This window comes from Vigna radiata, chromosome 2 (genome assembly GCF_000741045.1).
Source record: "Vigna radiata var. radiata cultivar VC1973A chromosome 2, Vradiata_ver6, whole genome shotgun sequence".
NCBI lineage: Eukaryota > Viridiplantae > Streptophyta > Magnoliopsida > Fabales > Fabaceae > Vigna > Vigna radiata.
The window spans coordinates 5,594,680-5,609,404 of NC_028352.1; the positions used below are offsets into that span (position 1 = coordinate 5,594,680).

The 14,725-nt window shown below is 31.4% G+C and overlaps 1 protein-coding gene across 3 annotated transcripts; it reads right to left on the bottom strand.

Moving 5' to 3' along the window:
* Positions 1 to 758: 758 nt before the first annotated feature.
* LOC106756546 (V-type proton ATPase subunit a1) lies at positions 759 to 12,803 on the bottom strand. 3 transcript variants are annotated; one of them, XM_022778460.1, is made up of 19 exons: positions 12,421 to 12,803; positions 10,997 to 11,041; positions 10,136 to 10,255; positions 9,835 to 9,942; positions 9,426 to 9,539; positions 9,122 to 9,295; positions 8,818 to 8,955; positions 5,524 to 5,631; positions 5,281 to 5,388; positions 5,009 to 5,157; positions 4,620 to 4,773; positions 4,102 to 4,262; positions 3,348 to 3,554; positions 3,072 to 3,255; positions 2,900 to 2,983; positions 2,479 to 2,672; positions 2,329 to 2,388; positions 1,715 to 1,776; positions 1,372 to 1,481 (listed from the first exon to the last, which is right to left on the bottom strand). In XM_022778460.1, the coding sequence occupies exons 1-18, from the start codon at positions 12,562 to 12,564 to the stop codon at positions 1,716 to 1,718; spliced, it is 2,313 nt and encodes a 770-aa protein (XP_022634181.1). In that variant the 5' UTR covers positions 12,565 to 12,803; the 3' UTR covers positions 1,372 to 1,481; position 1,715. The 3 variants fall into 3 exon arrangements, with proteins under 3 accessions (XP_014494505.1, XP_022634182.1, XP_022634181.1); XM_014639019.2 differs by lacking the exon at positions 1,715 to 1,776 and having other exon boundaries at positions 759 to 1,481; positions 12,421 to 12,802; XM_022778461.1 differs by lacking the exons at positions 1,715 to 1,776; positions 12,421 to 12,803 and adding an exon at positions 11,366 to 12,406 and having other exon boundaries at positions 759 to 1,481.
* Positions 12,804 to 14,725: the final 1,922 nt, after the last annotated feature.

Sequence of the window (14,725 nt, forward strand, 5' to 3'; positions counted from 1 at the left end):
ATATTTGTCTTCAATTTAGTTTTACGTTAATTCATGTTTATTTATTTATCGTTTGAAACAATTTGTGTTTTATTATACGCAAAATAAGATTTATATACTTGGAACAATGCTCGACAAATATTACTGACCTAAAATGTCGTTTATATCTTGGATGGTTTTCCGTAATATTGGTCTACAACTAAAATGCAATTTTCTAGAACATAATAATGCATAAAGATGCATTTTACAGTAAAAATATAAAATACTTTTGATTTACTTTTTAAATAAATGAAATCCTTTGAATTAATTTATATCCATAAAATCCTTTCAAATCTTATAACTTCATATTTTATAATGTTTTTGAATTTAAATTACAAAATCTTAATAATAAAAATACTTTTAAAAATCTTCAAACTACCATGATAACTTACAAGATATTTATTCAACATACTTAAAAGGAGAAAAAAAAAGGTTCTTCGAAATACTCGTGTAATTCTAATTCACAAACGCACCTATTTCAACCTGTTACCTCAAATCAGCAGAAATTATCAAAATGCTATATACTTTAGTTACGGTGGACAATTTTCCTCTCTGCATAATGTAAATTGACTAAACTAACTAATAACTATTTTTCATAAATCAATTTAAAGAAATTACTCAGGTAATACCAAACAAGAGAGAACTGTGAATAAAAGTGATAAATAAACTATGCATATATACTTTTGTTTGGAAAAAAATAAAGCACAATGAATAAATAAATTAAACCTGTCGGTAGGTGTCCGTAAAAAGGATATTTGGAACATCACTTTATTTTATTGCTAGAGAAGGGCACAGATACCAAACAAGATCACATAGATGGTTCTATAACTTGTGATTAATCATTAATCATTACAAGAAAAAAAATCAGAGTAAATGCCTACATGACTGTATCCTAGGAAGGCCCGCGCTACATTATGTGTGTATGTGTAACCCCAAATAACCAATAGAAAAACTATGATGGATTTCTTTTTACAAAATTAGTCTAACCATTCCGTTCCCTAATCTCTTCCCATTCTCCTACTCTAAGAAAGAAAAAGAAAAATTAGAAAGTAAATATTCTGTTACAGATGCCGTTCATTACTGTTGGTCTAAATCTGTCACACCAGCATAGCCATGGGAAAATGAGCCAGAATATTGTTGCTGGGTTATCGCCACTAAATAGGATCCCACAATTTCTAATTGTGTTCCTTCTTCTACTTTTGTATATATGCTTTTTGCACATATTTGCCAACAGTGTTCCAAGACAGACAAGAATGGATCAACTTTCATCCTCTGTTAAGGAAGCAAAGGAAAAAGGCTTGAACTTGCATCCATCGCCATGGTAAAATTTATTCTGAAATTCCACCCAGTGAAGACGCAACGCGTGAAGAAAAGCACTGAGACTCTCCATCATTAATAGTATAAAGGCAGTTGCAAAGGAAAAGACAGCTAGTCCGAGCAACCGAATGATAAGATTGTCATACCTGTTATAATTGCAACCAGCGATGATATCAACAGTCGAATATTAAAAACTGATACTAAAAACGATAAAGGCCGAAAAGGGAATGCAAACTTATCACAGACGTCAAGCTAATCTAAATTTGCTAATGGCTCGTGCAAAATACATTACACAGAAGGCTCTACTGGTTTAATTAAAATAATTATGTCAGCCATATGCACATGATCTGTTCAAAATTACTCTGCACCATTAAAATACCTTACTGACTTATCCGTGTCACCAATGCAACAATGCTGCTCATTCCATACCGTGATCTCAATCTAGGAATAATAATTAAAAACTGATAAGAAGTACATTTTTAAACCTAATTCAACTCTACAAAAGTGATTTATAAAATGAGGTTTGCATTCACTTATATTATGAATTAATTTTATCTCTAGTTGATGTGAAACTTCTAACAAAATCTGTAGATTTTACTTGCACACTATCAAAAAAATACATCAAAACTAATGCATGCTATTGCCATCATAGATCAAACATAAAACAGTAGTTCAAAATAACAAAATCAAACAATTTTTTGATAAATATAAATGATGCAATTTATTGCAGGCACCCTTCCTCTGTGTTCACACCAAAAAATATTACATCTTCCCGGTGTTGTACTTTGAGTCTTCTCGGCTCAAAAGGTCAAGTTTGGTTTTGTGGACTATGAAACCTTCCTTTATTTGCTTTTCATTGTAACCATTCAGACAACTTTAATTAGAAATTATAATTTTGTCTGTAACAGGATGCCCATTGGTTGGGGAAGGGGATCCAAAAATAATAAAGGAAATAGTATGTCATATTAACGAAATATTATGAATCAAACTCACCCCCAAGCAAGTAGCAGGACTTTCTCATAAAAAACAGTAGAAAGTTCTGAGTGAGCCAAGCTGCATTTTGGTAAAAAAATATCAACCAAGGATGAATACTTTTGATAAAATAAGGACCCAAGACAATGAGTCAAACATAGCTGACCAAACCTTAATGCCCAAAGTCGTAGATATGAGGCCGTATTTGAAACTGAACCTAGGACAAACTCAATGGAGTGAATCATTTGGTGAACGAAGACTTCTGTGAAATTGAAGTCATCGTCACGTTGCCTGGCAGAACCTGGTTCCAACTCAAGATCAACCTCAGAGGAATTAAGCACACCATAAGTGCGTCCTTGAAATCTCTAGATTATCATAAAGGTAAAAGATTAGTAATCTTTATAAACTCCTAGCACTTCTTTAATAAGTAGCTGCTAACAGAAGTATAGGATTGGGGCAACTGTGTAGCTAAAAATTGTCTGTATAGCCATTAGAGGGTAAGTGATTTGAAACTTGCATATTTAGTCTTTAGAAAAATGATCTTATCATGGACCTCAGAGAGAATTAACTTGATAACCTAAGAAATTGGCACCTCATTATGAAGCTTCTTTAACATAAAAGGTTTTGGAAAGAGCATCCACGGAACTGCAATTACAGACAAAAGCAACAACACAACCTGCATATCATGCACAGTAACTCAGAATGACGTAAAATAGGAAAGGAACAATTATTAAGCAACGAAGAAGCAAAGAAATGAATCATACTTGAAGTGGTCTTTGACCCCAGAACAATTGATTCTCACCAAGATTGTCGAAAGGGCTTAAAAACATGTAAATCATTACATGATAAAGATCTGCCTGAGAGCCAGTGCACCACTTAACAATGATGAGAAGGGATAGATATCCAAATAAACAATTAAGGAAAATCATCTGGGGCACAAACTGGTACCTAAAAACATCAAAAAGAGTATATTACAGCATTATACTCAAAGGAAAGAGAAAACATTAACTGTGGGAAGAAGATAGAAGAAAAGTGTGCACCTTATATCCAGTGAGCTGCCAAAGAAATGAGCATTGAAATAACTTAATATAATTCCCAAGTTCATGTGCACCACACCAAACAGAATGGACATCTTCATCTTGAGAGAGTTTAGAAAAGGCAATTCTGATCGACTTCCCCGCCAGCTGGGATCCACACCAAATGGATATGGTTCTCGATATTTTACTAAGCCAGTAGTATGTGCATCCCTGGGATGGAAAGTGATGAAAAAATACACATCACGTAAAAGCCTTCTTAGAAAACAACTTAGCAATATTTTGCAAGCTCTAACAATATAAACTTTTGAAGGAGGACGGAGTGACCAAGAGCATAACTAAAGAGGGCAACTGTAGAAGTGATATAAAACAAATTATTCCTAATGATGCAAATTTGAAGGAAACATTTTTAAGTAAAATGAGAATCAATTTAGGAACTTGGTTTTCCAACTTAAGAGTCATAATATCAGTCATGATGTAGATTTGGAGATAATATCTTAGAACTAGGATGTACGTGCATAACTTAAGAGTAGCGGAAAGATTTGAACCAACATTTGTAAATTAAAAAAAAAATAGAATCTTCGTAACCATGGAGTCATTACCAAGAATTGAACGATTGATTATAAGTTTTAGTTTGTTTTTTTTTAAGAAAAAAAGGCAACCTAAAACACCAGCAACAAATGCATTGTGGATCCACATTTTGGCACCCAAAAAAAGAGAGAATTGAAACTGGCAATGGAAAGTGAGAAATAAAAGACACCTGCATGTATTATCTCGGCATTTGTAAGCAGAGGCACCAAATATGTGATAAGGAACAGAGAAGAATTCATTGTATATTAACCCACAATAAATAGAAAATAGAGACATCAAAAGTAGCACATAGCGCCCACCAAATAGCATCTCCATAAAGCTTCCAAGGCGCTGGAAGAAATCAAATCGAAGAGCTGTTATGCACTTTAATTTCAGTTCCAAGAGCAGAACAAAAGTAAAGGAAATTGTGCAACTCCTTTAATTATTACCATACTTCGTTTCAAGATACTTAAGGCCATAAAATCAAAATAATCATAAAAAAGAAGGTAACTTAATTATTGTGGAGTTTACCATCTAGAAAACATTGGACAGTGAGGATCCTACTATAATCAAATTGACAATACTATTGATCAAATTTGATATAACCCAATTTAATTTTTTTCACAAAGATTAACAGATGTCACACTCAGTTTTTGGCACAATCCTCCCCTTGCAACTTTATTTATGCCAAAGTTAGAATGAAATAACCTGGGTGCTGAGCTTGCTCTCACGTGCTATAAGAACCAATGCTCCCAGCAACAGGCAAATTCCATGACCCCAGTCGCCAAACATCACCGCAAAAAGAAAAGGGAATGTAATAACTGTATAAACTGCAGGATTTGCTTCTTGATATCTTGCAACACTGCCAAGTACAAGGGATCATTAGGACTAGGAATCTTTCAGTTTTTACAGAAAAATTGCAAAATAAGGGTTCCATACTAAACTGACTTTATCCAAATCTTGGTACATTAATAAGACATTGATCGATCTATTTACATGAGACATTGCCATCATTTATCACTTCAAAGAAAGTAATTTGATTCAATACATTAACATATTGTGTTGCCACTAATAAACATAATAAATATTAGTCTCACCCATATGCATCAACAATTTCCTGATATGGACCTGTGAAAATGTTGGTCCTAAAATATGTAGGTGGTGATTCCAGAGCATCCATTGAATGAAAGATTATGCCAACCTCAGAATTGCTGTCAAAAGTTGCACGTTGCAGTGCCTCCTGAATCTGGAAAATTGAAAGATGTAATCTCTTTAATAGATAATATAAATAAAAGATGTTTTCAACTCCTCAAAAATCAAAGCGCAAAGAAATTGGTAAGGATCCAACAAAATTGAGGGAGGGGGATACCTGTGTTTTTGCAAATACAGGGCACCAGCCCTCTCCAACAAGACATTTTTTGGTGACATCAAAGTTTAACATGTTCAGTGTATCATACACAGACTTCTCTCTTCTTACCTAGCACAAGATGATAAGAATGAGAATTGTTGGTTCATAATAAATGTCCATCCCTTGCAAAGGCTGATAAGGTATTAGTAATGCCTTGCAGATACATCACAAGGAACAAAAATGTATTCAGAAGCTAATTCTTACCATGTCCATCCATATTGTTAAAGGGCCTCCTACAGAAGCTAGAGCCTTGTTCCGATGCCTAATTCCAGCTTCCAGAGTTGCCTCTAAGTCTGCAAGGCGTGCCGATACCTGTAACCATAAACTATATTTTCTATTAGAATCATAGAATCTCTATTATAACATCTAAAAAAATATCCTTGGTATCTCTAGTGCATCTTATAATAGTTTAGAATATGATTAGAAAACCAAAAACTGAAATACTTCTACGACTTGATGTTGGACTTAGGCATCCAATAATACCGAGGTCCCTCTCATAATATCTTATATATCTCTTATATATTGATTCTTTATTCAATTAAACTAAGGAGTATAGCATTCATGTTAATATTTTTCACTGCTTTGTCTATCACAATATTAAATTCAGATTATTCAATCTCCATTTTCACCCTTCCTTTTTAACACTATCTAAACATGATACTGAAGGAGTAATTTCACAATGACACACTGTTCAGCTCCTGCATTTCCTTAAATATTGAGCTCCACTTTATTTCCACGATTGTTTTCTTCTTTCAATTTGTCATATCTCCTGCCATGTTCTACTGCTATCTCTATACACACTTGACTATTTTTCTTGGTTTAAGTGCATCTTTTTTCAGCGTTATTATTCTCAATGTAAAGTTACCTTTTTTTCCTATTGATAATGTCCAACAGTCCATTAATGATTATACCAATGGTGACATTTCTCCCATGATCAGTCCAATATCGACTTATTTTAACTGTATCTCACATCAACCACATATTTGTCCCCAGCATTATAGCCCCTACATTTGTTCCAAGTGCAATTTGATGCCTACCTTTTGCCCCAAACTCTAGTCCAAAACATAGTATGGCTCTATTTGTAGACATTGTTGACCTGCTGTCTACATTGTTATACCTCTCCTTTAGTCTCAATGGTGACTTTAATTGTAAGAACCTTCAAGTTCGATATACTTATGCTCGAAGAGCAGAGTTAGAATATCGAAAAATATCTAATAATATCACTATTATATCTCAAACTAATTTGGAGTGTTTTACATATCTCTTAACAATGATTTCCAAACTTCTTATGTTTCATAATTTCTTTCTTTATTTAATTAGTAAATGAAATCTAGTAATAACTAAATTGGGTTAACGTTTTATCAATAGTATCACATCAAATCCATCAATTTCACATTATTTACTCTCTTTTTCTCTTCTTCCTACACCTAAACCCAATAATTTGAACAGTTTCCTACTTCCCATTCTTCAGTCAACAATAATAACTTTTAATTCTATAAAGGAACATTAAGAACCTGAAGGACAAGGCACTAAGGTTTTCATTTAAAGAATGGAAGTATTAAAGAGCACCAAAAGACTATGTAGTTAAAATCGAGATTTAACTTGTAAAATTGTACTATCCATGATTTTGCATAGTATTTCCGATTCAAATATCACGCATGACCATGGCACAGCAAAATCGAACGGATTGTCAAACAAAATCGTGAAATTATGTAAATAAACATTTCTCCTATATTGTTTCATTGTACTGCCTGTTCACCATCTAAGGTGAATGGATTTGGTTCAATTAAAACCTAAAACTAATTAAAAGTTAATATGATTAAAATTTCACCCTGTTATTTGTGTTGTTAGCAGCAAAAACACCCAATTAACAGTTAATGCAATTAGAATTCACGTTTTTTTGCAGCCACAACACCTGTTCACTTCCTTAGTGAATAGGGGTTTCAATTAAAAAAAATCCGAACCCAATTAAAAATTAAGGGTATTTTTTATTGCCCCATTCACTTTCTTGGTGGAGAATGGGTTTCAAATAAAACAAAACCCAATTAAGCACTTGTAACTTACAAACATCTCTTCTCTTCATATAACTTGCATTGGTTCTGTGTAGGTTGTGTGTGTGTATATATATATATATATATGTGTGTGTGTGTGTGTGTCATATTTCTGTATGAAGAAAAATCTACTATTCGTGTTATGATCACACAATTTGATTTTGTAAACCCTTCACAATTCTAACCATAATCTCAATTTTAACTACCTTGCCAAAACAAAGTGTTAGGGTATAAGGTGGGAGTATATTCGGTATAAGTTAATTAAAGTAAATAAATATAGTATAGGTTAATTAGAGTAAATAAATATATATTCCAAGGAAACATTCAATATAAGATATTCAGTATAAGTTAATTAGAGTAAATAAATATAATATAAGTTAATTAGAGTAAATAAATATATATTCTAGAAAAATATTCAATATAAGATATTTATAATTAAGGATATATGCTAGGATAATATATGGGAAGATATTTATATATAAGGATATTTATATTAAATGCAAATATATCCTAGGGAAATATTTAGTGAGAGATGGACGAAAAATAATTAGTATAAATAAAGTTAGAGTCTAGGGTTAAGGATATGCTTTTGATTTGTGAGTTTTGTAAAGGAGGTTATGCTCCAAGATAACTGGCGGAGGTTATGCTCCCAGTTATTGGATGACTGAAGGAGGTTATGCTCCCAATTATTGTTTACTTGTGTTTACCTAGATATTACCATCAATAAAAGATATCAATTCGTTCTATTCCATTCTTTTATTATTCTTTTGTTTGTTTTGAGTGTGTGAGATGTTGATTTCGTTACGTCTCCTACTCGGTCACGTAACACAAAGCCTCTTGGATTGGGAAACAAGTTCTCTAGATAGATATTAGGATAAAGTTTGATATTTTTTCATAGAAATTTGGCTTATAGGCTATCTTTATCCACAAAACCATTTTGTAAGGAGAAACCGCCCAAGGTTAAGAACTACAATAGTCATATCTCTGGTTTAATGAAAGATTTAAACACATCCCCTCATGCCCAAAACTTTATATCAAAACCATGGACAAACATGGGTCACCCAGTAACAACATTTCCTCATGCCTAGGAATAAAAATCTATTGCAGACAAACATGAGTGAATGTAACGAATCTAAGATAGACTCAAATACAATTTCAGAATTTGTAATTAGGGCTTAACTCAACACTCAAAAAATTGGCTTATATGGTAAGGAGTATCTAAGCCTTATAAGGACTACATTAGTCATAATATACGATACATCTGTAGTTGATGTGGGATCCGAACAATATTATAATGTTGAATTTCAGACAATTTTCCCCCACAGAAACTGTAACAGCAAAAAGTTAAGTTTTGTCTACAAACTAGAGTACACCTGGCTCCTATGCTGCGATAGTAAGTAAGAATAGTTCAAAGAGGAAAAAATGTTCTTAATCTGGGCATACATACCTCTGATGTTATTTGCCTCTGCTTACTTATATCTTCAGGGACAGGGTAACAATTTGCACCAAATGCTTCACAAATTTTCAGGATCTTTGTTCTTGCTTGCTCCCCAGAGAAGAACACAACAAAGACAATTTTCTCAACCTGAAAAGAACAGGAAACAGTCTAGTCATCAGGAGGGCTGATAATAAATTATTAGGAAATAAAAAAAACTAACCAAGGGATTGGTGAAAGTAATAAAATGTTAAGTACAGATTAACAAAACTACAGCCTAATGATAAATATTCTTTAAATCAATAAGAAAGATAACCATCTCATATGAAATAGGATCTATGATTTGTTCATCAGCTGGTGCCTGATTGAAAAGCATATTCCCTCTCGTAGCTCGAAACAACATCCTTTCAAATCTAAGAACCTTGGATTTACAAATTATCCCACTGATAAATCTTAAACCAGATTGATCTGACGGTGCAGGTGTCATTTCCTGTAAAATAAACCATTTATAACTCACTTACATCACAAGATAAACTGAAAAAAAAAAAAGAACTAGTAACAGAATTTACACTTTATAGAGTAGAAAGATATCCACAGTAATAAGACATGTTACAAGGAACCTGTTGATATAAAAATGGCGTCTCGACATAGTTTCCCTTTGAGAAAACATTCTCCTCCAATTCTCGCTCTTCTGAAATGACAGCACCATGGCTTGAAACAAGAAAACTACATGCCTGAAACGTGTGCGCGGTATTATATATCTTACATAAATGAGAGAGTAGTAGGAAGTATTCACTAATAAAAAGAACAGAATTACATCCATAGTTCAGAGTAAAATATAAGGTACATTTGACCGAATACATTAAAATCAGAAGTACAATAGAAAAGCCTATCGGTAAAAAATATCTCCAACAACTAGTTTTTTGTTACATTCAAGCAGGAAAAACTTTGTAACAAAAAATCACAATTAGTGTATCAAAACTTCCCGTACTTTAAAAGAGAATGTGCTTACAGAAATATATATCATACCTTTTCTAATACAATCTTGAACTCCAGCAGTTCATTATATGATTGCCGAAGTTTCTCACTGTTAGAGTTCATTTCAATTAGCTCATGTTCATGCTCAGCAAGTTGTATCTGTTTAAAGAGAAATCCAACAGCACTCACAGTGTCAGATTCAATAGTGATATGTGATAACCACCCACCAAAAGTTTTAAAACTTAAGACAACCAACTTAGGTTTTATCATGTTTTTGATGGCAACCAGATGAGAACACCCTACAGACAGTGATCACATTCGATGGAGGAAAACCAGTGAAATAGAGAAGGACCTCTAAATCCTCCAGGTGAATATCTGATTGCAAGACCGAAGGAGAAGCCACTAGACCAGCTTTATTGATTTGATCCTTGAAGAATCGTAGCTTTCTTGACATTTCTGCACATCGCTTTACCTGTCAAGCAAAATGCAGCTAATATTGGTAAATAAAAAATATATATTTGGAGAATATTACAACAATCCGACCCTGGAGACAGATACCAATATTCAAAGAATCCATGAAAAGCTAATCTGTCTGTCAGAATATCTACAAATCTCATAATATCCTTTTAAAGACCTCCGAATATTTTAAAATATCATTGATGATCTCTTACAATGGTTCCATATTTCATTATCTGTTTCAGTATTTATAAGGATAGCATATAAAGATTATTACCTTGTCTTTTGAGTCGCATATCACATCAATATACATTGGAGAACATACTCCGTACTCTCTTTTATATCTCTTTTCATATGCTCTATCCTAATCCCAATAATTTAAACAATGACAATATTTTATAAGCCAAAAATTCAGTTTAGTTCTAGAAAAATAAAGGGAAAACAAAAAATAAATTATTTCCTAAAGTTTGACCAAGTTTCTACCTTATTTTAATATGAAATCTGGATATTTTGGAAATAATACTCTGATTAACATGAAATAAACTAGGGAATTAGAAGACATTTCCTTTCTTTCCTAACTAGAAAATGGAAAGCATAGCGTCATAATATCAAGTCCCGTAGGAGAACCTCATAACCGAACTGCAGACAAAGTCCTAACCTCAAAAAATTATACTAATGAGTTACCACTCCAAAAGTTGACAAAATTAAGGGAATTCAACATGCAATGGGATTTCTAATAATTAGCAGTGTAGACTACCTGGTTAACAAATGTTCTCTGGAAGGGGCTTTTTTCGGCATTTAACTACAAATGAGAAAACAAAATCCATAAGAAATGCAATGATTAATATCAGAAGAATTCTAAAACTGAAATTTTAGAATACATGGCAGCAAAGTAAAAAGTAAAATCAACTTTGAAGATTTCCTAGCACAACATCTGAAAGTTTCTATCCAAAATATCATTTGTAATAGGATAGAGGAATATATGATATTGCGAAGAAGATACATAATTGAAAATTTAAATAACTTCACCACTTTTAGTTTGTCCATACAAAAATGCATGTGAAAATAGACCATATTTGAAAGTTAATATCAAAGTTTTCACATATCCAGAAATACTCAGACCCACCAGGACTCTTGACCTGAAAGAGCAACAATTCTCTACGCATACGTAGATTCTCCCATGGTTCGCCACCAATTTTTGCTCATAGGATCACACATAAAGAAACAACTTCTAAGGAGAGCCCTTCTTATACAAAAAAAATACTTCAAATAGTAATGAATAACAATTTTAAACAGTATGGCCCTTTAACAAAAGAGTAAGCCTCTGTGCAACAGTAAGATTTTTGCCTGTGACTTGAAGATCACGGGATTAGCCTCTCAGTTTATGATCTTCCTGCACATACCCCAAACCCTAATAGGTGAGAGCCTCGTGCACTAGATCACCCGTTTATAGTTATCTAACACTACTACGGACATAATGAAACATTCATTAATAGAATTTACCATTCACGTTAGTGGAGGAAAAAGTAAAAAACGAAACCAAAAATCAAGTTTCTAAATTTAGCCTTGAACATAAATTTATATGCAGGGCAGAACAATACAAGACTGCGACGGCAATCTTATTTGGAAGGAAGAACTCAAAACAAACCATCATCAGTACCAATACAAGACAGGCAATAGAAAATTTTAAGTCCCGCGTCTATTACTATTTTCCGTTACTTCGGTGACTCAACTTATCCTTAGAGGAGCCCGATCATAGATGCCTAAGTTTTAAACACAAAATTGAACATAACTAACAATGCAACTAAATTTTCATCAACCAATCTCTCAAATCATAATTTGATTCGACAAAATACAAAATCTATTCTTCAATGTTAAATCATATTTCATCTAAACTATTTGTGCATGCATCCATATCCAAATCAACCACAAAACAAATAAAAAGAGAACAAAGCTTTCAAACAAATCTGCTCAGTAGCTCCAGATTCCAAAAACTCAACACACGAAAACAATGCAGTGCGTTAACGGAAAACGCTAAATAGAACGCCAAACCTTCATGAACTCACAAACACCAAACTAATGCAGAGAAACATATTTCCGCATAACAAAAAACAAGCGCACAAAATGAGAGAATAAAAAATTGAAAGAAATGAAGGAATGTTGGATCTCAGAGAGATTTACGTCTCGGAATTGGATGAGGCCGAGTTCGCCTAAATAGGTGATGGCGCGGTGGGAGGACTCTGCGGGGATGATGAGCTGAACGAAGGTCATCTTCTCCGAACGCATCAGATCCATTGGCGGCAAGTTTTCTACGAACTCATTCATTTTTTCAGAGAATGGAAGTTCGGCTCTGGATCTGAGAAAACCGTTTTGTTATGTTTTTGGTTTTGTTTGTTTGAATTTGAAGAGTGCTGTTTTGGTTCCTTAGACCGAAAGACTCTGTTTCAGTTTCCCTTTGGCAACTGCCACTGCATTAGAAATGGAAAATTCACATTAGTTCCACTGAATCTTATGCGCCAAAATGAAAACATCTTTTGGCTTATAATTCCTAAATGCAATTGGCTCTTTTGTATCTTAAGCAACAAAAAAAAAAAGTGCACGTGCTTCTCTATAGATGAATCTCTTTTTATCCTTATGGTGTTTATTTTATTTTACTTTACTCAGTGACAAGTGTTTATTTTATTTTATTTTATTTAACTCAATGATAAGTGTTTATTATAATAAAAAAAATGAATGTAACTGAATTATATTAATAATATAGCATTTTCTTAAGCCATCATTTGACAATAGCTTCTCCTACACAGTGTTATAGTTCACTATTCTAATAATTACTTTTAAATTTTGTATCTACAAGGATTTTTAATCAATGAATAGAGTTATATATATATATATATATATATATATATATATATATATATATATATATATATAATGTTTTTTTTTTTGTTTTTCAATTTTACTTTTTAAATTAAAATAATTATTTTATTAATTTTACTGACTTTTTTTAAAAAATTAGTTGTTTCCTTTTTTTCATTTGATCACATTTTTAAATTTAATTATTTTTAATTAAAAAATTATATATAAAATAAATAAAAATATTCACAATAAAATAAGAAAAAAATATACTTTTAATAATAATAAAAATTATAATAATTTAATTATTTTTTATTATCGGTTAACACACCTGTTTTCACTAATATATTTAAAATAAGTATATTAAAGTTATTGTAATTTCCTTTTTTTATTTAGGAGAATTAAGTAGAAATAAGTGTAGTGGAAAAGTAAATATGACTTTTTAACCATAGGTGCAATTAGGGGCAACTCATTATGCACAAAATATAAGCAAGTTTAAAAATATTAAAATTAATTTTAGTCAAACTAACTATTGTTGGTGAGCTTCATGTATTTAAATATTTTACTCACAAAATTTTGAATGCTATAAACAATTTTTTTTTTATATTGTATGATGGAGAACATCAACAACTGGTGTATGAATTACCATTGATCAACATCAGCTACAAACTGTTTAGTTTGAAAAACTAAAAAAATAATTATGTGTCTTAAATTATTATTAATAGGTTTAGTTTAACTTTTATTTTCAAATTTCTTTTATTGCATTAAGCTAATAAAATTTTAGGAAAAAGGCAATGTTAAATAATACAATTTGATTATGTAAAATTACTTGAGAATAAAAATGTTACATTTCATTATTTAGTTATTAATTTGTAACTGTTTTAGTAATCTAATTACAATGGATGGAGTTTTTTTAAGCAATGTTGATTATTTTTTCTGATTTTGTGTCTGTCCTACTAAACAAGTATTTATTTTTCTTATCATAAAACATATTAAAAACATTGTTTAACTTTAATTGAACTTCAAGTGAAAGGAATGTTTACTTCTCATACACTCAATAATAATAATTATTATTAGTATTATTATAAACTCTAATACTATTCCCTATTCAACCTATAATATAATTTATTAGTTATTATTAGAGTTAGATAAAACTTAAGAGGAAAGACCTAACAATTTGGAGGTTTGGGCCAACATTTAAGGCTTATTATGACCATAAAGAGAAATTTATTCTCTTGGTGTAAAAAAATTAAGAGAGGAAAAACTGGTGTAACAAAGTCTACATATAACAGTATATATAAGGAAAATTTGCTTATATTTTTTCTTATGATAAATATAATTTTTTTAAGATACCTTTGTGATATTTATATTAAAATGTTATACTGATAAAAATATCTTATTAAATATACTTGTATTTAGTATTTACATGAATATGTAAACTTAAAGTTTAATTAAATTTTGAATTTGTAAATTTTTTTGTCTTCACTTATTAAGAAATATGAGTATAGTAATTAATATAAAATAACATTTAAGCATACTTATAATTTTATAATATATATATATATATATATATATATATATATATATATATATATATATATATATATATATATATATATATATATATATATAT

Excerpts from the sequence above, each read along its gene's own strand:
- LOC106756546 (XM_014639019.2), bottom strand. The coding sequence starts at position 12,564 with ATGAATGAGTTCGTAGAAAACTTGCCGCCAATGGATCTGATGCGTTCG. Across the intron at positions 5,158-5,280 it reads CTGTATTTGCAAAAACACAG|ATTCAGGAGGCACTGCAACG; the intron begins GTATCCCCCTCC and ends TCAATTTTCCAG. Across the intron at positions 4,263-4,619 it reads AGAGCAAGCTCAGCACCCAG|CGCCTTGGAAGCTTTATGGA; the intron begins GTTATTTCATTC and ends GATTTCTTCCAG.